General features: G+C 43.1%; 1 protein-coding gene across 3 annotated transcripts in view; it reads left to right on the top strand.

The window, feature by feature from the left end:
• Positions 1-18,982, top strand: part of FUBP1 (far upstream element binding protein 1) — a 238,211-nt gene extending 219,229 nt beyond the window's left edge. For all 3 annotated transcript variants that reach the window (XM_030206527.1, XM_030206528.1, XM_030206525.1), the window contains 3 exons: positions 6,086-6,145; positions 18,159-18,307; positions 18,628-18,982. In XM_030206527.1, coding sequence (XP_030062387.1) covers positions 6,086-6,145; positions 18,159-18,307; positions 18,628-18,636 — 218 coding nt within the window. In that variant the 3' untranslated portion in view covers positions 18,637-18,982. The remainder of the gene's footprint in view (positions 1-6,085; positions 6,146-18,158; positions 18,308-18,627) is intronic.
• The last annotated feature ends 4,064 nt before the right edge of the window (positions 18,983-23,046 follow it).

Genomic DNA, 23,046 nt, shown 5'->3' with positions numbered 1-23,046 from the left:
GGGGGGGTCTGCACGACAGACAGGAAAATTGAGTGATGCCTCTCCTTGCTGGGCGATTTGGCTTGCCCTTGGTCGCACTGGAGTAGACCTGGACACGCTTGGTTTCCTGGTAGGCTCTGTTTCCTATTTTATTTGTTGCGGTTGAGCACTTTTGTTTGACTATTTGAAATACCGAGTATTCCAGGCTGCACGATACCCTTAAGGGACGATAGAACTATTTCCTCTGTTCCCGCTGGTGGATGGACATAACCCATTAGTCTGGACTGGTCTAGTATGATTAAAGGAAAGAAAATTATCAGGTAAGAACATATTTTTTCCTTTTTGTAGTTGTTCCTGCTTTGTGGAACAAGATTCCTGCAGCTCTAATAGCGGAGAGTAGTTCACAGCATTTTAAACGCTTGTTAAAGCGTATTTATTTACTAATGCGTTTCCAGGCTGTTAGAGTAATTGAATAGGCTTTTTTTTTAGTTATATGTCTTGAGTGTTGTGAGCTTTCCTATAACCATTGTAGTTGTTTTCTTATCTTTTCTAATTTATTTTATATAATTTATTGTAAATTGCTTTGATATTGAATTGTGTAATGTGGTATATTAAGTCTAATAAAACTCTAAACTGATGTCAGTTAATCACCTTACTTGTCCCACTTTCAGATCATTTATAAATGTTAAAAAGCACAGACACTGGGGACCCCCATTATTTACTCTTCTCCATTAAGAATATTGTATTTAACCCTACTCTTGTGTTCTATCTTTTTAACCAGTTCTTAATCCACAATTGGACACTGCCTCCTATCCCATGATTTTCTGAATTCTTCAGGAGACCTTCATGAAGTACTTTGTCAAATGCCTTCTGAAAATCCAGATACACCATCTCGACCTTTATCCACTTGTTTGTTTTATTTATTATGACATTTCTACCTTAAATTTTCCCAAGAAAGCTTAGGTTCAATGCAGCTTACATAACATATTAAGAAGAAGCATTACAAGACAATTAATACTACAACTATTAAAAAAAAATCTTCATATTAGCTGAACACAGATCTAAAGAAATGGGCTTTAAGTAAATTTCTAAATGACATATAATCGACTGAGTGATGTACTTGGGTAATGAGTTCCAGAGTTTGGTACTTTGGTAAGAAAAATTAGAATTATGGATAGTTTTGTAGGTTGCTTTTACAAAGTAATATGAGTTATTCTCTAGATGATGAGTGGCATTTCATAACAACTTAATGAGATCTATCATATAAGATGGTAAGATACCATAAAGAATCTGATGAACAAGAACATAGAGCTTAAATGAAATTCTTTCATTGATAGGTAACCACTGTAGATCCTTAAGAGGAGATGCTTTAACATAACTCAGGGGTCCTTTATGTTCTGTATTCTGTACTTTTTCAATTCCGTGCCCAGCCTGTTGGGTTGACTACCATTTCTCTGTTTTCAAGGTGATGGTGATGGTCACAGCCTTTCTGTTTCAAGAGGGTATTGTAGTCCATCCTTATCTGGACGATAGGCTGGTTTGAACCAAATTGAAAGAGAAGGGATATTCGACTACCTCCAGGGTCATCCAGCTTCTGGAAGGGCTGGACTAGGTGGTGAACTACAAGTAAACCAAGCTCATGCTTAATCACTTTTGGAGTATCTAGGGGCTCATTTTGACATGGTGGTGGGCTGAGTCTTTATGATGCAGGAAAAGATAAACAAGCTTCAGTACAAGTTTGGCAACTGGAGACAGTCCAAGACCATTAGGGCTCTGCAAAACAGTAGAGTCCAAAGACCATGGTGGCCACCCTGAAGCTAGTTCCCTGGGTGAGGGCCTAGATATGAACCCTCTAGTCCAGTGCTTTTCAACTCAGTCTTCAGGGACCGCCTGGTCAGTCAGGTTTTCAGGATACCCACAATGATTATACATATGAGAGATTTGTACGTAGTGGAGGAAGTGTATGCTGATACATCTCATGCATATTCATTGTGGATATCCTAAACACCCGACTGACCAGGTTGTCCCTGAGGACTGGGTTGAAAACCATTGCTTTGTTTTGGTCTGAAAGCTCCTTGTGCATCTCCCACTACTGCAGCTGGCCTGGGTAAGCCTGTCATGGTAGATAACTCCCCTCCCTCCCCCTTTTGTTTGGGATAGATTTGCAGTTAACTGACTAGGTAGTCATCGCTTCAGTTGTGGGTCCTTGGGTCTGGAGCGTGCATTGCCAAGGACAGGTGGCTCCAGGGCCCGATTCCAAAGAGATGACGTAGTCCATAAACAGACTAGGGAGATGGATCATCAGATTTGCTCTGTCAATTCCTTCCCAGGTTAAAGGCAGAGCAGTGCAGGCTGTCTTTGACAATACCACCACCATGGCCTGTCACCAGGCAAGGGTGGGCACAAAGTGCAGTAGTGACTGGGGAAATAAACCAACTTAGGAGGGTGGGCCAGCTCCTGCTCCAGTTTTCAGCTCTGCATGCAAGAGAGGTACATATAATTGTTTGCACTATGGTCTTTGTCCCCTTCCTCCAGCCCCCCCTCCCCCCCCCCCCCCAATACATCAGGAAAAGTCATTCTTTGTGCTCTTTTCATTAAAACAGATTTTACGTTTACTATGATGAGTATATATATATATATATATATATATATTCAAACTTACATTTTCCTGTTTGTCAGAGACCACAGCTTAAAGCATTTAAATATCACTATTTGTGGTTCGCTTTCTATACTTGAGTTAAGGGGTTTTGTTTGAACCAGACTTTGTTTTTAAAGAGCAGTAATAGTTTCCATGATTTTGTTTTGATTCTTCATTTTTATTCTAATATGTTTTATTACTTCCATTTTGTGTGTGTGTGTGGGGGGGGGGGTGGTTGTATTCTGGTGTGTGTAAAAAATATATATATCTTGCTCTGGAGTATGCACCTTTGTTTCTACTTGTCTTTATACTTTGTATCTTTAGGATTCCTGATGAGCATCTGTATAAATCCTCCAGGTGTATTTAATTTCCAAATAGCAGCAGCTGTAAAATACGAGGAATTTGCAGAAATAACATCATACATATAGGGAGTGATGACACTTCTGAAAGTTATCTCTGAGCATTCATGAAATAAATTTAAAATTGACTTGATTTTGTTTTGGGTTTTTTTAATTGCACAGTTTAGAAATGCTGCTCTTCATAATGTGACTTGTGCAGTACACAGTGGGCACAGATTTCATTTAAAAAAAGATTCTTAACATCTGAAATAATTAGTGATTTTTTTTAGGGGGGGGGGGCTGAAAATGTTGTGTAAGTGATTTTAATGTTCCCATCTTTCTGGAAACACAGTAACGTATGACAGTTCATTGATTGGATTCAAACTGGGAAAGTGGTATATGGACCTCTCATTTACCTTGCTGAAAACATACTTGATATAATAGAGAAGGTCATTTTCAATATCAGTTGGAAAGTGCTTATAATATCCTTTTTTTTTTTTTTTTTTGGAGTAGGGAAGGCTTGTAACTTGAAAATAAGAAAAATACTGTATTCTTAAATATAGATATTTTTAAAACAGCATGGTCGTTCCAGGTTTTGTTCCCCTACAGTTCTTCATGAAGATGTGTAGATAATACTCTGTATGTTGTTGATCTAAATTCACTTAAAAACTTGGAATTAATACGAGAGACTTTTTTTATTGTGAGATAGCAAGGCTAATTTAAAAAAATATATATTTCCAATTCTTTTTTAAGATAGAGCCCTTTGATAAGCTGTGCTTTTAGTGACCATAAATTATTGCCCCTGTCTTATTTGCAGGGCTTTATTCAGGGGGTACACGGTGGTACTGTGTATCAGCATCCTTTTCTGTTGCCTGCTAAAATTGACCCATGGTCCTCCAGGCTCCCAGGCTCTGCACACCCTAAATGTACACAGAGGAGGGAGTACCTCCATGGGAGAAGTAGTGTCTTCAGCCAGTCCCTACAGGCCCATGGGAGAATGGAGGTGCATGCTGTAGCCAGCACGTAATAGCTCAGCCCCTGCAAAATATGGGAGACACGGGCCACAGAGGCTGAGCTGTCCAGACAAAGGTAGAAAAACAATTTTTTTTTTTTAAGTTTGCTTTAGTGATTTGAATGTCAGTTTTGGAAATCTGAATGTTCATCATCTTTGATATCTTTGTAGGAAATGCATTTGTTTCTTTCTCCATTATTGTATTGTAAACTGAGTCTAGCTGCTTAGGATTTCTAGTTCAGTTTTTGTGTGCGCCTTTCTGTTTCTAATATATAGTTATTCTGATCAGAATCAATCTATATTTTGCATATGTGATCAAAGATGAGGTATTTTGTGAGCATGTAGTTTGTGTAGAAATGTGTAGCAGTCCAACTTCTTCTCTCTTCCCCACAAGTGGTGTGTTCCAAGGACTGATGTAATTACATTTATGAGTTTTTCATAGCGTTTGTGACTGGTGGCAGGGTGTGTGAATATTGTGGGGGTCCTACAGTGGTCGTCCCAACCCTTAAGGATGCCCATGTCTGAATACAGGCACCTTTTTGCTAAGGGGGGGGGGGGGGGGGAAGCACTGCTTATTGTGTATCCCTTGCTGCTTAATGTATTGAGTGCACACCTATCTTGTTGCTTTGTGATTTGTGTATCCAGTCTCCTAGAAGACTGACTGGTCATTTTATGAGTTTAAAAACATGTCTCAACTTGGGAAAAGGAATGCTATATTGGAAATAGTGCCTGGATTCGTTGTTGTGGTTACCACAGTCTAGGCCAGTACTTCCCAAACTTTTAATCTAATTTGACACCATTTTAACATTTAAATTTATGTGACCCTAGATCCAGGGGTATTAAATTAATTTCCATAGCATCCCTCCAGATGGGCACAGATGGATATATGCGCTCTGGCCAGCAGGTGGAGACTGAATACCACTAACTTCTTGATTTTTGTCTATAAGCCTACTGTATATCCCCTCAGAAAGCTAGTAGTTCAGTCTCCAGCAGGTGTGCATGTGCAGTCCCGGTCAGGTACTTGGGTTTAAGCCTATTAGGTTCTTTTGTTTGGGGGGGGGGCAGGAGCCATCCTTCTCAGGGCTGTTTCTCTGGTGATGAACGCTGGACAGGGGTTGAGACCCATGGGGGTCTCTCTCACCCCTTGATGTCACACTTGGGTGATCCAGGGGTGTTAAATTCATTTTGATGTTGGGACCACCCTGCAAAAATAACATTGTGTGTGCCAGGGGTTCTCCCTCTCGATTTTCCAGCTACCTTGTCCTTCTCCCCACATTTGTGTATAAAACTGTTTGAATGTGGCAGTGACAAAGAGTGGAGGAGTGGCCTAGTGGTTAGGGTGGTGGACTTTGGTCCTGAGGAACTGAGTTCGATTCCCACTTCAGGCACAGGCAGCTTTGTGACTGGGCAAGTCACTTAACCCTCCATCGCCCCATGTAAGCCGCATTGAGCCTGCCATGAGTGGGAAAGCGCGGGGTACAAATGCAACAAAAATAACAACAAAAAAAAACAATGCAGCCACCTTGTCCCCCTCTCCACATTTTTATATAAAACTGTTGTAATGTGGCAGTGACAAGGAATAAAGAAAGGAAAAGAGAAAGGTGAGATGCTGGCCACCAAGGGAAGGACAAGATCCTGGCTTACAGGATGGCAGTGCTGGCCTTGTTTGAATTTAGGTACAAGTATAGATGCTTTTAAGGCCATTTTGAACAGCCCTCAGATCCATATCCTAGATGATAAAAACAAAATAGCAGACTCGTCTCCCCCCCACCCCATCAGCCTGAAACATGAAGACAGCAGCAGTTAGCACGGGACCCCTGTGTTGTGCACTCACAGACTCCAGTACTGTACATCAGTTTGTCTGCAGGAGGCGAGGTGAGGGGGGGGAGTGATGAATCATGACTCAGACCTCATGCTGACAGTCTCTACTGGTTATAGATCACTAGTGAGGCCCAGAAGTAGGGGGAGCAGACTTGTTTGTGACCCTACATGGGATCCCAACCCACAGTTTGGGAACCACTGGTCTGTTTTTGTATTTTTTTGTTTTCATCTGAAGCCCAAAGAATTTTCTGTGTGCATAAAAAATGAGCAGTATCAAACTTCTTTTCATTTTTTCAGGGCAACAAGGACCGACACAAGATTATTCAAAGGCATGGGAAGAGTATTACAAGAAACAGGGTAACTTCCCCCTCCTCACCCCTTTCCTCTACCTTAAAATAATGTTTAGAATATTAAGATTTAATTTTCTGATGTAACAGAATCCTATTATTGAAGGCTTACAGATAACCAACATTAGGATTAAAGTTAGGTGAAATAGTTTGTCCATGATGCATGCCGCAGATTGATGTGATTAGTTCATAGAGTTTAAAATAGAATGACAGTTTAAAAGAAGAGGTTACCTATTGTCAAAGTTCAGAAATTACAGCTTTCCATATATTGCTAGATTATGCCACCCTGCCAGCAGATGGCGGTAGAGAGCACAATTTTCCGGTGACATCGCCAATATAAGTAATGGTACAGCCCTGGAATATGCCAGTATTCTCTGCCTCCAGCAGATGGTTGGAATTCAGACTAGTGCAGCAATAGTGTTTTATTAGACAGCCTCCATTGGGCACAGATTGAATCCAAATAGGCCATTGATGGGTCCCAGGGCTCCAAATTTGTAGGTTGAAGCTCCAGTGAAACATGTCTTCCCCTAGTAGTGGTGGTCCTGCTGGGCCCTCTTCAAGGTTGGTGAGTAGGTGGCTTCAAGACAGCTCTAGTAACCCCTTCATCCTTCCTTTTTGTTCCTTTTTCCCCCTTTATGTGGTCTGCCTCCTTTGTCTGCAGGGATAGTCTATCTTTAAAAAAAAAAAAAGAGTGTGAAAAGTTGTTCTTGGGGGAATTTCTAAGAGCCACAGCTCTGCTTGAGTGAGGTTTCCCAGCAGCTGCCACAGTGGGATTCATGGTAGGAAATGTAGGGACTGCGGGAGCCAGCTCATTAGCAGTGCAGCTGGCTCCTTTTCCCTCATGTATAGTGGAGACACGACAGTGGCTATTATTGACACACTTGTATTCTTTAACAGTACGTAGCATACCACCAGAGTAGGTTCATTCCTCGACTCCCTCCTTGACTGTAGTCAGCAGTGTTGATGGCCATTTTAGAAGTATGCTTGGGGTTTAAATGACTGCTGTCTAAGCTAAGTACTCTATAATTTTATTAAATGAAAAGCATAAGTGTTAAGAGACAACTTTTTATGTATTAAAACTACAGTTGACAGAAAAATGAACCTATGAGGAATTATGGTGGTGTTGGTAAAGTATCATTCAAGGGTTACACCTTTTGATGACCCCAAAACTAATTTTTTTCCTACAATTAGTATAAGTATTGAGAAAATTCTGCACGGCATAAGACTGAGAAGCAGCAGCCTGGCTTGAATCTTCCAGTATTCCTGCAGGAGCTAAGGTGTCCATTGGGGCCCCTCATAGGAAGCATTTTTCCTTTCTGGGCCCACAATTCTGTGCAGGAATTTATGAGCTGCCCACATAGGGCACCCTTTACTCTGCAGGTGTTGGTTCAGGAGGGTCTCGGGCAGCAGCCTGCTGTTAGAAACGGTGGTACTGAAGAGTGCTTGGGAGGCCCCTTCCTCAGTTTTCATATTACTAAGTGCCCCACAATGGCATATCTGGTCCTTTGACAGGAGTGGAAGCTTGGGAAGTACTCCCATTTTTTTTGTCCAAAAGACAGAGGGTATGCTCTAGTCAATCTTAGTTTGAAACAGGCCTACAAAATGTTGTGAGTTCCAGGCTTTTGAACGGAGACACTGAGGTTAGTCATGGCAGCCTTTGAGCAGGGGTATGATTTGACATCCCTGCAGCTTTCAGAGGCTTATCTGCAAGTTCTTATCTGATCAGAGCATCATAAATGCTTATAACTTATAATTCCAGAGGAATATTTTCAGTTCTGAGCTGTATCATTTGGCCACAGCTCTGAGAACTTTCTCCAAAGTGGTGGTAGTGGTGGCAGCTGCACTTGAGAAGGAAGGGATATTAGTACACCCATACCTCAACAACAGGTTGATTCAGATGAAGTCCTATTGAGGGAGTGTGTTAGTGACTGCTCAGGTTGTCCAGCTGACCCTGGTCCCTGGAGTATCTTGGTGCTCTCTTCTGAAGGGGTTGAGTCTGTTTGATCAATGTCTAAAATTGCAATTGTTGATTCAGGACTTGGAATTATTCTTAGGGTCTGGGTTCAGTGGCAGCATCCCTGGATCTGGTGTCATGGTTCAGAGCTCACATACACCCTGCAGAGGTCCCTTCTTGTTGGGTGGCTCAATCCAGAGAGTCCTTAGTTGAGATTCCCCCTTCGGGTGCTGACTTGATTGTTGGAGAAAGACAATCTGATGAGAAGGGTAGACTTAAGACTCCAAAGTGGACCCTAGTCACAACAGAGGCAGACTTGGACAGTTGGGATGCCCATTGCCTATCCAAAGTGCTTAAAGGACAGTGGATTTAGAAGGAAGTGAAGTAATCAACAGTTTGCAGATGAGGACAGTTCATTTTGCTTGCAGACCTTTCTGCCACTAGTGCAGATGAAAGTGGCTCAGGTTCTACCAGACATGACAACAGTGGTGTGTATATCAGTGGCCAATACACAAGAAGCAAACAAGAAAAAGTATGTTCTCTGCGGCATCCCTTTTCAGCTCTTGTGACCGGAAGGGAGAACATGCAGGCCAATTTCTTCAGTAGAAGTAGTTTGTATCCTGAAGGGTGATACCCTGCAGATTTAGTGTTTGGCCTCAATGTTCAGCAATGTGGGGGGTCTCCTTATGGATTATTTTAATAGCAGAGAATGCCAAAGTGCCCAGAATTATCAGTGGTGGCCTCTGGAGGGCTTGCTGCATGTTATCTCCATGGCTACTGGTGAGAAGAATAATTCAGAGGGTGGGGAGTCTCATGGGACTTTTGTGGTGGCCCAGACTGGTCAAGGAGGCTGTGATATGCAGACTTTATTAGACTGAAGGTGGAAAACCAGCTGTCGTATCCAGAGGGATAGGGTCTCATATTTTAAGGTTTGATCTGGACACAGATCCCAGTTTTGTCATATGGCCTGGCTCTTGAAAGGGCAAGGCTGTGGAAGAAAGGTTATTCCCATCGAGTGATTGCTGCTATGTTGCAGTTTCAGAAAAGATCCATCTCTGGCTTGTGTGCGAGTATGGAGAATTTGAAAGAGTGGTCCTGACCATGTAATCTTCAGTCCTCTGGAGCATCACTTCCAAAAGTTCTGGTCTGTTTGCAGGATGGTCTTAACACAAGAGCTTGGCATTGAATTCCTTGATGGATTAGCTGGCAGCCATGTTGTAAGGGGCATTTTCTAGTCATCAAGCAGATGAATCCATTGCGAGTGGGTTGTGTCCATCAACCAGCAGGGGGAGATAGAGAGCACTGAAAAACCATAGTGCCTCATGGCCAGCTAGCTCCATCTGCCTCTTCAGTATTCTCTATCTCCTCAGCAGGGTGGTTGCAGCTTGTTCAAGCTCCTTCAGAAAATCTGCCTGGGGTGGCTCCTGTGCTTTTGCCAGTTGTAGCAGGGGTGTTGTGGCTGATGGTGCCCACTTTAAAGGCAAATAGGTTAGCCCTTTCCCTGCCTTACCCAGCCCCCGATGTGGAAGCAGACAAATAGGCAAGCCCTGTCCCTGTCTTTGCCCACGCTGTGGATGCAGGCACATAGGTTCGCCCTTTCCCTGCCTTTCCCACGCTACTGATCCTCTAGAGTTGGAAATTTGCCTCTTTTGCTGTTGCCTCAAACTTTCCTCACAGCGATATAAAAAAAAAAGTTGTGTTGCGCTGCAATCCCAGAAAAGAGGTTTTCTTCTGATTGTGCAGCATGACCGGAGCTCGGAGACTGTCTGGTGAGGTAAGAGCATTTTGTAGCTCCTCCGGCCCGCGTTCGGGACGATTTTGGTGCGAATCCGCCATTTTGAATTCCGCCGCTTTCGGTGTTGGCTGCTGAGAAAGTTAAGCACTGTTCCGTTTGTGGCAAGCGCAAATCCGCAGCGGGGCTCTGTAAGGCATGCTTTTCAGACGGTAGAGCCGGCCCGAGCATGGCGAACAATGTTTCTTTCTGCTCTGTGGAGCTGGCAGCGGGTGCCATTTTGGAGCAGCATGGCGCGACCCCCGCTGAGGCGGAGGGGTTTGAACCTGGAGGGGCGCCTCGTATAGAGGCTAATAAAAGAGCTGTTTCCCCCGGACTGGAACCGGGAGGCCAGGGTGAGCCATTTTCTCCTGAATTTGTTTTATTGCTGCATAATGCATACATGTTAAAAAGAGCTCTTCCGCAGGGGTCCCCTGCGGCCCTGCTTTCTGTATCCCCTCCAGTGGAGTCTGGCCTTGGATTACCGTCAGGCGCGTTTTCCCCTGACAGATGGCCGCAAGACAAGCACAGAAGGGTGGATTCCCCTTCAGAGTGCCCCCCCTCCCCCCGTGGTTGGGATGTGAGGACTCTGAGTGGTCTAGCAGGCCTTCGTGGTCTGGAGAGCCAGAAGAAGGTGCGGGATTGCCACCGGATCCAGATGATCCTTCCTCGGTGAGGATTTTCCACCGCGATGAGCTGCCAGCACTTATTACTGATGCCTTGCAGGTCCTCTCTATAGAAGACGCTGGGAGTACTGAGACCTTCTCCGGTAAACCGAGGATGGCAAGTACTAAAAAGTCTGCTCGAGCCTTTCCTTTGCATGACTCCATCCAAGAGCTTATCACAGCTCAATAGGCTGACCCCGAGGGGCCTTTGAAAGTCGCCAGGGCTATGGGGCAATTATACCCTCTAAGTGAGGAGCATTTGGCGCGCCTAGCAGTGCCTAAAGTGGATGCCCTAGTCACGGATGTGACAAAGAAAACTACCCTCCCAGTGGAAGGAGGAGTTGACCTGCAGGACTGTCGCCTGGAATCAGCTATGAAAGGGTCCTTTGAAATTTCAGGCCTATCCTTACGGGCGTCTGCATGCAGCTGCTACGCTGCCCGAGCCTGCCTCGCTTGGTTACAACAGGCAGTGGAACAGTCCGGAGATGGAGCGGAGCCCCTTACGGAGATGGCACTGCGGATGGAGTCGGCCTTGTCTTTTTTTGCTGACACCCTTTATGATCTGGTCAGAGCTTCGGCTAAACAGTCAGGCAGTTCCCTCCTCGTGCAGACCTTGCTTCCGTGAAGGTAGAAGGTACCGCCCGGGGCGTTCTGCTGGGTTCACTTTGCGTGGCCGTTTTCAGCAGAGGAACTCCTTTCGCTCGGACAAACGTTCCTCAGCAGCAAGCTCAAGACCTGGAGTTCAAGGGCGACCCTCTCAGTGATGGTGCGCCGGCCCCCTCCTCGATTCCTGTGATAGGACGACTTTCCCTCTTTCTCGAGGAGTGGGCCAAGATTACCTCAGATCAGTGGGTCTTGGACCTGATCAGAGAAGGCTACAGAATAGAATTCATTGCCCCGATAAGAGACGTGTTTGTGGAGTCCCGATGCGGTTCTGCCGCCAAACGGGCGGCGCTAGAGGAGACCTTGCAAGGCTTGATTCACATAGGGGCAGTTTCCCCCGTGCCTCCCGCCAAATGCGGCTCTGGCTGTTACTCCATTTACTTTGTGGTGCCGCGAAAAGGAGGGTCTTTTCAGCCTATCCTAGTCTTAAAAGAAGTCAACAAGTCTCTGAACGTGCGGCTTTTTCACATGGAAACTCTGCGCTCCGTCATAGCGGCGGTACAGCCAGGAGAGTTTCTCACGTCTCTGGACCTGAAAGAAGCTTACTTGCACATACCAATTTGGCCCCCGCACCAGAGGTTTCTGCGTTTTGCGGTGATGGGAAAACATGTCCAGTTTCGGGCCTTGCCTTTTGGCCTCGCCACAGCTCCCCGAACCTTTTCCAAGGTAATGGTGGTAGTAGCAGCTGCTTTTCTCAGGCGAGAGGGTATCTGGGTTCACCCATACCTAGACGACTGGCTCATCAGAGCAGACTCTGCAGAAGAGAGTCATCAGGTTACAGCCAGAGTAGTCTCACTACTGCAATCTCTGGGCTGGGTCATCAGTATAGCCAAAAGTCACCTGACCCCCTCTCAATCTCTAGAATATTTGGAGGTCCAGTTCGACACAGCCTTGGGGATGGTCTTCCTACCCGAGCAAAGGCAGTGCAAGCTTCAGAACCAGGTCCGTCTGCTCCTGAGGATGCCTCACCCGCGAGCTTGGGACATAGTCCAGCTGTTGGGGTTGATGACGGCCACTTTGGAAGTGGTGCCTTGGGCGAGAGCGCACCTGAGACCTCTGCAGTGTTCCCTGCTTCAACGGTGGTCTCCTATATCTCAGGATTATCAATGCAAACTCACGTGGCTCCCTGCGGCCCGGCTCAGTATGGAGTGGTGGCTCTCAGACAGCATGCTGTGGCGAGGAATGCCGCTAGCGCTCCCCGATTGGTGCCTGGTGGTAACAGATGCCAGCCTGAAGGGCTGGGGTGCACATTGCTGGGGAAGGCATGCCCAGGGTCTTTGGACACCCGAGCAGTCGGAGTGGTCCATCAATTGCTTGGAGTTGAATGCAATTTTCCAGGCGCTTCTGGTCTTTCAGTTGACCCTGGAAGGATTGGATTGGCTGTCAGAGTTCTGTCGGACAACATGATAGCAGTGGCCTACATAAATAGCCAAGGAGGCACTCAGTGCATTGCACTAGCAGCGCAGGCCGCGCAGATTTGCCATTGGGCCGAGCTTCATCTGCAGTTTCTGTCAGCAGCTCATATTGCAGGTCAGAGCAACATGCAAGCCGATTATCTGAGCAGGAATCAAATCGACCCAGTGAACTTGCAGTCGAAGTATTCCAGCAGATATGTGCCAAATGGGGAAAGCCCGTAATGGATCTTATGGCGTCAAGCACAAATGCCAAAGTCCCGTGCTTCTACAGCAGACGGAGAGATCCTCGCTCGGCAGGGTTGGATGCTTTGGCTCAACCCTGGCCTCAGGGCCTCCTGTATGTGTTCCCTCCGTGGCCCTTGATAGGGCGAGTACTCCTGCGGATTCGGCTCTACCAAGGAGAGGTGGTTGTCATTGGCCCAGGAGGCCGTGGTATGCGGACCTCCGGCGGATGCTGGTAGAGGATCCCCTGCCGTTACCTCTGGTACCGCACCTGTTGTCACAGGACCCGGTGATCATGGAGGACGCCTGCCGCTTTGGTCTTACGGCATGGCTATTGAGAGGGCGCAATTGAGAGACAAGGGATATTCCAGTAAAGTCATTTCCACTCTCCTTCAGGCCCGCAAGCGTTCCACTTCCGTGGCTTATGCCAGGATTTGGCGCCAATTTGAGGCTTGGTGTGCTTCTAAAGCGATCACACCCATGCGGGCTTCTGTCTCGCCGATACTTGACTTCTTGCAGGATGGTTTACAAAAAGGCTTGGCCTATAATTCCCTGCGTGTTCAAGTGGCAGCCTTAGCATGTTTTCGAGGGAAGGTCGCTGGCCTCTCTCTGGCTGCTTGCCCGGATGTGACACGGTTTCTTAGAGGGGTGCTTCGGCTCCATCCTCCCGTGCGAGCCCCTTGTCCGGCCTGGAACCTGGGGTTAGTTTTAAAGGCCCTTCAATGTTTGCCCTTCGAGCCGCTTAGGCGAGTTTCGGAGAAGGATGTGACCTTAAAGACGGTCTTTTTGGTGGCCGTGACATCGGCGAGACGGGTATCTGAGCTCCAGATGCTGTCCTGTCGAGACCCAATTCTGCAATTCTCAGAGGCCGGAGTAATGGTACGTACGGTGCCTTCCTTCATGCCTAAGGTGGTTTCAGCGTTTCACCTAAACCAGCCTATTTTCCTGCCCTCCTTTTCTAAAGAGGAGTTTCCAGAAGCCTATGAGCAGTTGCACCTTCTGGATGTACGAAGGGCTCTGTTGCAATATCTGCGTATGTCAAATACCTTCAGGACCTCTGACCATCTTTTTGTTCTTTTGTCAGGTCCGCGCAAAGGGTCTCCAGCGTCTAAGGCCACTGTAGCCCGTTGGCTCAAAGAAGCTATCTTTTCAGCATATCTGCTATCTGGCCGGCCTCCGCCTGAAGCCTTTAAGGCACATTCCACAAGAGCGATTTCCTCTTCTTGGGCTGAAACTGGAGCACTCTCTCTTCAAGAGATATGTAGTGCAGCTACTTGGGCTTCTAAGCTCTTGTTTGCCTGACACAGGCTGGATGTGGCTGCCAGGAGAGATGCGCATTTTGGAGCACAAGTGCTGGCGCGTGGTGTGGCTTGTTCCCACCCTATCTAGGGATTGCTTTGATACATCCCACTCGTAATAGATTCATCTGCTTGATGACAAGGAAGGGAAAATTAGGTTCTTACCTTGGTAATTTTCTTTCCTTTAGTCATAGCAGATGAATCCATGAGCCCTCCCTCAGTGGTTCATTGTGAGATTCATGTTATTTTTATGTTCAGTTTTTCCTGTAGATATGTTCCCTCTTTGGGAGAAGTTGGAAAGCAGTCTTCAGGATTTCTGTTCTGTTACAGGAGGATGAGTTCATTCCCTCCAGGGGGATGAGTTCATTCTCTCCTTTGAGTTATAGCTCCAGTTTTGGGGCGTTCATCCGCTGTGAGGAAAGTTCATGTTGTTATGCTTTGCAGTGTTACACTGCTTTGGAAGCTTCAAATACTGAAGAGGCAGATGGAGCTAGCTAGCCATGAGGCACTATGGTTTTTCAGTGCTCTCTATCTCCTCCTGCTGGTTGATGGACACAACCCACTTGTAATGGATTCATCTGCTATGACTAAAGGAAAGAAAATTACCAAGGGTAAGCACCTAATTTTCCCATTGAAGGTCTACCCACTGACTTATCCAGATCTCAGTTTTTGGGTTGTTTTTTTTAAGAGGCATAAAAAAGCCCTGGGGAAAACGCTGAAGTCTTCAGCTGACAAGATTTGGGATCCCCCATCAGAAAGTGTGTGCTGCTGCTGGGTGGGCTGTTGCCCACCCCTGCTTGACTTAATTCAACAAGGCCACACTTCGGATTTTGAAAGAGCAGAATGCCAGTGCCTTTATGGTGTATCCCTTCAGTTCAGCACTCAAAGGGTGGCACTAGATGACTGCACCACCTTCCCTAGGTGAGGGCCATTGTGCCAGTCCCCTTGGGGGAGCAGTGACAAAATTGAGTCCATCTATTTTGTCGTTCCCAAATATATACATGTCAGACCTTATTGATTTACCTCCCAGGAATGCTAAAAAATCAGCACGTACATTCTTGGGACTCCACTTCCCTAGTTGTAAAGGTTTAAAATACAAACTAGTTCATGCATCCTGCTTTTCTTACATTGGCACGCAACTGTGGAATACACTACCACTTAACGTAAAAAATATTCATGACCTTATCAACTTCCGAAAATCACTAAAGACCAACCTTTTTAACAAGACTTACCATAATAATCAATGACAGGAACTCCAACACATCATTACTTACTAGAGAATCTGTTTTTTTGATTTATCGAATTGTTTAATCCGTCTGTTTTCTGATTTATTGAATTGATTTTATCCATTATGTTACACTTGTTGTTTATGTAACCAATGGTTTTATCTACTCTTGATTGACGATTGTTAGGATGTATTATTGTAAGCCACATTGAGTCTGCAAATAGGTGGGAAAATGTGGGATACAAATGCAAAAAATAAATAAAAAAAGGAAGTTCCTTCAACCCATCCTAGACCTCAGGGGAGTTGGTGCCTCCCTACCCCATGCCATGATTTTTCACATAGAGACATGTTCCATCATAGCAGAAGTCAGGAAAGGAGTTTTGCACGTCCTTTGACTGGTCCAGAGTGTACTTACACATTTCAGTTTGGGATGAGCACCCATTTCTGCATGCTTGGCAAGCAGTGTCAGTTCTGGGTATTACTTCAGCTTGACTACGGTGCTGAGAACTTCTTCCAAGGTTGTGGTAACAGCTGCCTTTCTTTGCAGGGAAGACATTGGAGTCCATCCCCGTACTTGGATGATTATCTGATATGGGCTGATTTGGAGGAGAGTGCCAGGGCTTCCAATCAGTACGTTAGATACTGGAGGGCCCTCAATTGGGTGGTGTACTATGCAGAGAGTCCCTTGAGAATCTGGGAGTCTGATACATTACTGAAATGGACCAGGTCTTTTCTGATGTAGGAGTGAGTGGGCAAGCTGTGCTTGCAGCTGAAGATATTTTGCTCTGCAGGCCTGGGTCCCTGGGTGAGAGTTCTTATGAGACTGCAGCACCAAATGCTGCTATGTTGTTGGTCAACCTTGTAGAAGGATGAAATTCAACTTCCCCTTCTGGGGTCAGGAGAGGGCTTCCTTGTGAGGTTCCCTTGGCATCTGCTTCTGGTCATGGATTTAGAACCCCTAACTGGATGATAACTATTGATGCAAATATGGTAAGTTGGGAGGTGCACTGCTAGGGCAGATGGTTCAGGGATTATGGACAAATCAGGAAGGCTGCTGGATCCATCAACAGCTGTTCGGCTAGCATTGGAGAGGTTTTTTTCTGATTCTGTGAGCAGCAGTGGTCTGTCTTGTCTGACATTGCTGTGGCAATGGCTTATATCAACAAGCAGGGAGGCATCCATGGTACAGGAGATTAGCTTGTTTTGTATGTGGGCAAAATGCAGTCTCTTGGTGGCCTACATAGCTGGGATGGACAATGTGCAAGCAAATTTTCTCAGCCAGAATATTCTGTATCTGGGGTAATAGGAATTGAGTGTCCACACCTTCCAGGTGGTTGTGAATCACTAGAGTTGGGTGTTCTTTGATCTCAATCCAGGCCAAAGTATCAGCCTGCCTATCTGACATTGCTGCCTGGATGTCTCGGCGCCATCTGAAACTAAACATAAACAAGACTGAGCTTCTTATCTTTCCCCCTAAACCAACCTCTCCTCCTCCCCCATTCTCTATTTCTGTGGATAACACTCTCATCCTTCCTGTCTCATCAGCTCGTAACCTTGGGGTCATCTTCGACTCCTCCCTCTACTTCTCTGCACATATTCAACAGACTGCTAAAACCTGTCGTTTCTTTCTCTATAATATCAGCAAAATTCGCCCTTTCTGAGCACACTACAAGAACCCTTATCCATGCTCTTATCACCTCTCGCTCAGATTATTGCAACTTGCTTCTCACAGGTCTCCCACTTAGCCATCTCTCTCCTCCTCAATCTGTTCAAAATTCTGCTGCACGACTAATATTCCGCCAGGGTCGTTATGCTCATATTAGCCCTCTCCTCAAGTCACTTTGCTGGCTTCCTACCCGTTTCCGCATACGGTTCAAACTCCTCTTATTGACCTATAAGTGCATTCACTCTGCAGCTCCTCAGTACCTCTCCGCTCTCATCTCTCCCTACATTCCTTCCCGGGAACTCCGTTCACTGGGTAAATCTCTCTTATCTGCACCCTTCTCCTCCACTGCTAACTCCAGACTCCGTTCCTTTTATCTTGCATCTCTTGTTTGTCTGTCTTAATTAGATTGTAAGCTCTGTCGAGCAGGGACTCTCTCTTCATGTTCAAGTGTATAGCGCTGCATATGTCTAGTAGCGCTATATAAATGATAAGTAGTAGTTACTCAATGCGACAAGTTGAAATTCCATGGTAATCTGATTCTTCAGCTGTCCCTATTGTGGATTCCTTGATTGTGGGGAGGGGCAGGGGCACGCTATCTTTTGGGAGATGGGGCTTTTTGTTCTGTACCATTTAATTCTCATTGGTTTGAATGCAAGGTTTAAGATATTGTCTGCTTGTTTGAGGCGTAATCATGATTGGTGCTATGCAAAAATAATCGTACTTTTGCGTTTTAGTAGTATCTTTTAGTTGCATGTTTTTTAATTGCAGCTTGTAGATGAGGCATAGTTTACTTTTTTTTTTTTTTTTTAGCTTTTACCTTTTTGCTTGATAGTTCAAGGAGTTTCATTCAGGTACAGTAGGTATTTGCCTATCCCCAGAGGGCTTGCAATCCTAGGTTTGTACTTTAAACAATGAAGTATGAAGTGACTTGCTTAAGGTCACAAGGAGGGGTCAGTAGAACTTGAACCATGATTTCTTTAGTTTTGTCTACTTCTCAAACTACTTGGATACTCTACTGGTTTAGGCTGTAGGTTTAACATTACCCTTCAGGTTTTTCCATTTGCCTACATCATCTATCTTTAGGTGCCATGAGCTTGACTTTGCCCTACTATACATTTTTATTGAAACACTTGTATTCTTTTAGGTCAAGCAGTTCCTGCTCCCAGTGCTGCAGCCCCTCCTGCTGGTCAACCAGACTACAGTGCAGCATGGGCAGAATACTACCGACAGCAGGCTGCTTACTATGCTCAGACAAGTCCACAAGGAATGCCACAACACCCTCCAGCACAGCAGGTATAAAATATTACTTGCAAGTATATGCTATAGTATCTTTCACAATTCTTGTTTGAAGACTGATAAATGATTTTTGTGTCGGGAGGTGGGGTTATAATTACTTGGATAATTTTGAGTGCTGGATTGCACTTTTGTCGTGTTTTTTTTTTTTTTTTTTATTACCACTTTCCCCCCAACCATGGTTTTGAAAACATGCCCAGGTGCTATCAGCATTTTTTTTAAACCAAACTTTCTTTCTAGGATTCACTCCTGAGTAAGTTGGTTTTGATGGATTTTCATGTTAACTTTTTGTATATCTCTTATGTATTTCTTCTGCACAGGGCCAATAATAAGAAGTGGACAATACAGTATTTGCTTCATTGTGTGGGGAAAAAAACCTTTGTTAAATGTATGGATGCAGACGGCTTGATGAAGATCTTAATTTTGTTTGGTTTAAAAATAGTGTTTTGAAAATGTACAAATATCTATCACTACTGATAGGAGGCGATATTTCTGTGTAGAAATGAAAACAAATGGTTTGTTTTTAGTATTAGTGTAGATGTACACATTCCAGCAAATGTATTTGCAACTATTATGTGGTCAATGCTTTGTGATACAAATGTACTTTTTTCAATGTATACTTTATCACTTTTAAAATGCCTGTTTTGTGCTTTACAATAAATAATATGAAACATCCTGTGTTGGTAAGTTGGATATGTGACTTAAAAGAAATCCTGAGATTTATTTTTATTAGTAGCAATTTAACACTCAGTTTTTTTCTTGCAATCTGCCCCACATTTTGGAAAACCATTCTTTGGCATATTTTCCCCTGTAAAGTTAGCTGTAGTTGTAGGGATTTTTGTTTTTGTTTTTTTGTAGCCCATTTCATTCTAAGTAGTGCTGATGTTTATATATGCTTTTAAGAAAAAAATGCATGTTTGTGTATTGGAAATTTAGCATTTTTTTCATAGCATTAACAATGAAATTTTCTTTATACATGGCCAGTTTGTCTTGCTTTAACCTTTAACAGTTTTTTGTGTTGGCTTTTTATTTTATTTTTTTTTTGTTTGTGTTTTGCTTGTTGTTTTGGTTTTTTTTTAAATGTTTTTTTTGCCTCCGTTTCAGAATGACTCTGACCAGTTTTCATATGGTTTGTGTTTTGTATATAACTTCAGGGATCATATATGAGGCATTTGTAGGTTTTTTTTGTCTTAAGAAATTTAGTGTAGAAAAGTGAAGAGTAAGCTTTATATTTTTTCTCCCGTTTATGAAAATTCAGCTTTGAGCTTGGGTTAACCTTTAGCTGAAAGCTTATATAGCAGAGATGAGCTGGTTTGTTAAAAAGAAATCACCCAAGTTAGACTGCTTTTATATTGGTTTGCCTTTGTGAAACCATTTTTTATGCCCGTATTGAAATTCTGATGAAATCCATTGTTTGCTCTCTTCATATTTGCTGGCTCTTTGCATATACTGTGATAGAAATACAAATACAGTCTATCTTGCCATTGTCTGTTGAAGTGCAGGTTTGATCCAGCCAGTATAGAACTAGCTCTGTAGGGGTGAGGAGGACTGTGCTCTATATCATCCTTGATTGTGTTCCTTCAAGGGGCATTGCACTGTAAGTACATCAGAATAAGATTGACAAACTGCAACAGTATCTTTTTGTCAATGTTCCACATAATGTAAATGCCATAACTTGTGTGAATATTATGTTGGAATTACAGTGCTAATAGCTGCAAATATATAGTAGACATGATTATCTAGGCTTTATGGGTAAGTATTTGAAATGTTTAGCTGTAGATGAAAGTAAATGCCTGTTTTGTGTTTGTCAAAGCAATAGCATATTTCACTGGTGTTCCAAAGGCAGTGTCATGATTTTCAGTAAATGAAAATATGCGTATTTGTTTTAAATTTCAGTTGTGGAACTTTGATTAGATGCAGAAGTTGTTTTGCTTGGAGACAAATTTAGACACATTTGTATTCCATATGTATGTATAGAAGTTCTGTCATTTGGGGGGGGGGGGGGGGCACCAGTTTTGTTGCTTTGATAGCTTTTTTGAAAGCAGAGTGCATAGAAAGAATCTATATCTAGTAGTCCATTAAGGCTGACAAAATTATATTAGTTAATATCTAGACATGAACTCTAGAATATTCTGTGTTGAAGCTGGTAACAGTTTCTGGTGGTCCCTTAGCTATACATCTGAAAAATTTAACAGCTAGCAAAGCATGTTCTTCAGAAGGGTAGAATATCTAAAAATTAACCATTTCAAATATTTTTGCATGTCATTGATTGCTTCAGTTGAATTCACAGTGACATCTACCAAAAATGGCATTCATTTATGTTAGCAGAATTTGCACATGGAGGCTGTTGATTTTAATTCATTTCAGGTCTGATATCTTAAAATGCAAACAGTGAAAATATTTATACTTCACAGTGCCTTCCCAGACCTTCCACTTAGGTTCTGCTACAAAAATGCCACAGGTAAGCACAACCTAAGGAAGTGTATACATAAATACAGTACATTAATGTTGTCCCTGTGAGAAATCTGTGATTGTATAATCCAAAGCAGTCTCATGTTTTGCCCAATTGTTGTTACTCTTGGTTTCATTACAGTGGAACATTTAAATTTACTTTGTTCAGATAATATTTTGAGAAAACGTATATTCAAGTTGCAGCGATAGAACAGCTAAGTGGACTGCTGCAGTGTATTTTTTTTTTTAAACCGCCTGAGTAAATCCTTGTTTTTCCCTGTTGTTTTCAACTTCAAGTTTTAGGGTATAGGCATATATAGGTAGGTCAGAAATTTCAACAGCCTTCACAAAATATTTGTTTTGATAAACACTTTTAAAATTGGTAGGCATTATGTAAGCATAGCATATGGTTGTCTCTTAACCATAAGACTGATAGTTCGTCTTTTTCAAAAGCAATCGGAGGAAATGTAAGCATGCAGTAGAAGTGAAATACTTAATGTGATTTCGGATAGCAGTGGAGAAAATAAGAGTAGTGCTTTTCTAACAGTGCATGCACACTATGGAAATGTTATGACTAACCCTTTCGTGATCTATAGGAATTGGCATTTTCTGTTTTTATGTTGATTCTGCATTATATTTTGATAGGTTAAAATGTTTAGTTGATTTTAAATGGCACACTGATATATTGAAAAGCTTAAAGAAAGCAGCAGCATCTGTTTTTGTTCATGCTTTAGCTTTTGAAATGTGCTGATCCTTTTTTTTTTTTTTTTTTTTTAAAGTCCTGCTTATTTGTACACTTAAAAAAATATTCAAAAATCCTGCCTTCATTTTCACACACAGTGCTGAAGATGCTGCAAGCACCAAATCATAGCTCATAGAATCAGGTCCTGAGATAGTTACTGCCAATAAGGAGGAATCCTTTGAGTGTATGCCATTGGTGAGCCGATGAGCATGGACCGTAGAAGGGCTCCATGTAGAAGGTAAAATTGGCAAAACAAGAATATGAAATGTATTCCCATACTGTAGGGTATAACTTTCCTGTCTGATCAGTTTTCATTCTTTATTCATTTGACCATAAATGTTGATAATTGCTTCGTTTGAAGTCATGTGAGTAGTAGATGGCCTACTTTAGTTTTTTTATCTTTTCAGTACCACGTTTTAGATATTTTTATTTCATGGAAAGAAATTCTACCTAATGATTCTTGTGAATTGTTTGACTTTAGTGTTAGATTCATGATATTTTATAGTCAGGAACATCTTTCTTTGCTATTTGAGATATTTAGATTCTTTTTTTCCCTTTCATACATTTTACTGCTTATTTCCAGGAATGCCTTTTCTCAATATCTTTACTTTGAAAACTCAAAAGACAATGGGGTGAACCAATTTTGTAACTCGGGCAGATTACATCAATGACTAGTTTATTGTTTGTAAGAAAAGTAATTTCTCTTCATTCAGTTCAACATGGAAGAAATAGTTGCTGCACTGTCAGCTGTCAGGGAGCTTCAAAAAAGAAAGAAGATAGTTGTGTATCAGTAATATACAATGTATGCAACTTTAAGTAGGTGTAGTAGTAGTTAACAGCTTGACACCAGTAATGCAATGTACTGGACAAAGACTACTTAATCTCATGCCAGATCAGTGACTGCAAAAGGAAATGTTTACCTGTGGCAGATTAAATCAGGAAAGAATTTGGTCCTGAGGATCTTCTTAGAATGAAAGGGAAAACCTTGTCCTTCTGTCAATGTAAAAATTAATCTTTTAAATCTTAGGTTGTATAAATTACTCACCATGAGTCTCAGTTGAAAGAATTTGCAGTTTTCCATACCTTACCAGGGGGGTACCTTTTTTGTACATTTTTTTATACTGATTTTATAAATATATAATTTTGCCAGGTTACCTATAGATTTTGAGTTCTGTGTATTTCCATTGGCATTCTATAAACTAAAACAGATTTGTGTGAACTGAAGCAATTCAGATAAGCTGACAGTGGTTAGGGTTTAGAATTCTTTTATAGGTTATCACTAAAAATTCATATTTGGCCATACTTTTGCTGTACATGCATGTGAGATGCATTTTCGTCCTGCAAATAATGTTCTCTACAGAAACTGCCCGTGTATAAAAAGAAGATTGGCTTTAAAGGGCTACTGTGACAGTGTCCTAGGCAGATGGAGCTTGGATTGGAGGTAAATTGAATGCTTTCCAAATATGGCTTAAATTTTTGAAATGGTTTACAGTATTGTATGTAATATGAGTGATCAGCAACTGTTATTTTGTATTTCATGTTTTTT

This window comes from Microcaecilia unicolor, chromosome 6 (genome assembly GCF_901765095.1).
Source record: "Microcaecilia unicolor chromosome 6, aMicUni1.1, whole genome shotgun sequence".
In the NCBI taxonomy this organism is placed as follows: Eukaryota; Metazoa; Chordata; class Amphibia; order Gymnophiona; family Siphonopidae; genus Microcaecilia; species Microcaecilia unicolor.
The sequence above is the reverse complement of the archived record's forward strand: the minus strand, read 5'-3'. Positions and strand labels throughout refer to the sequence as shown.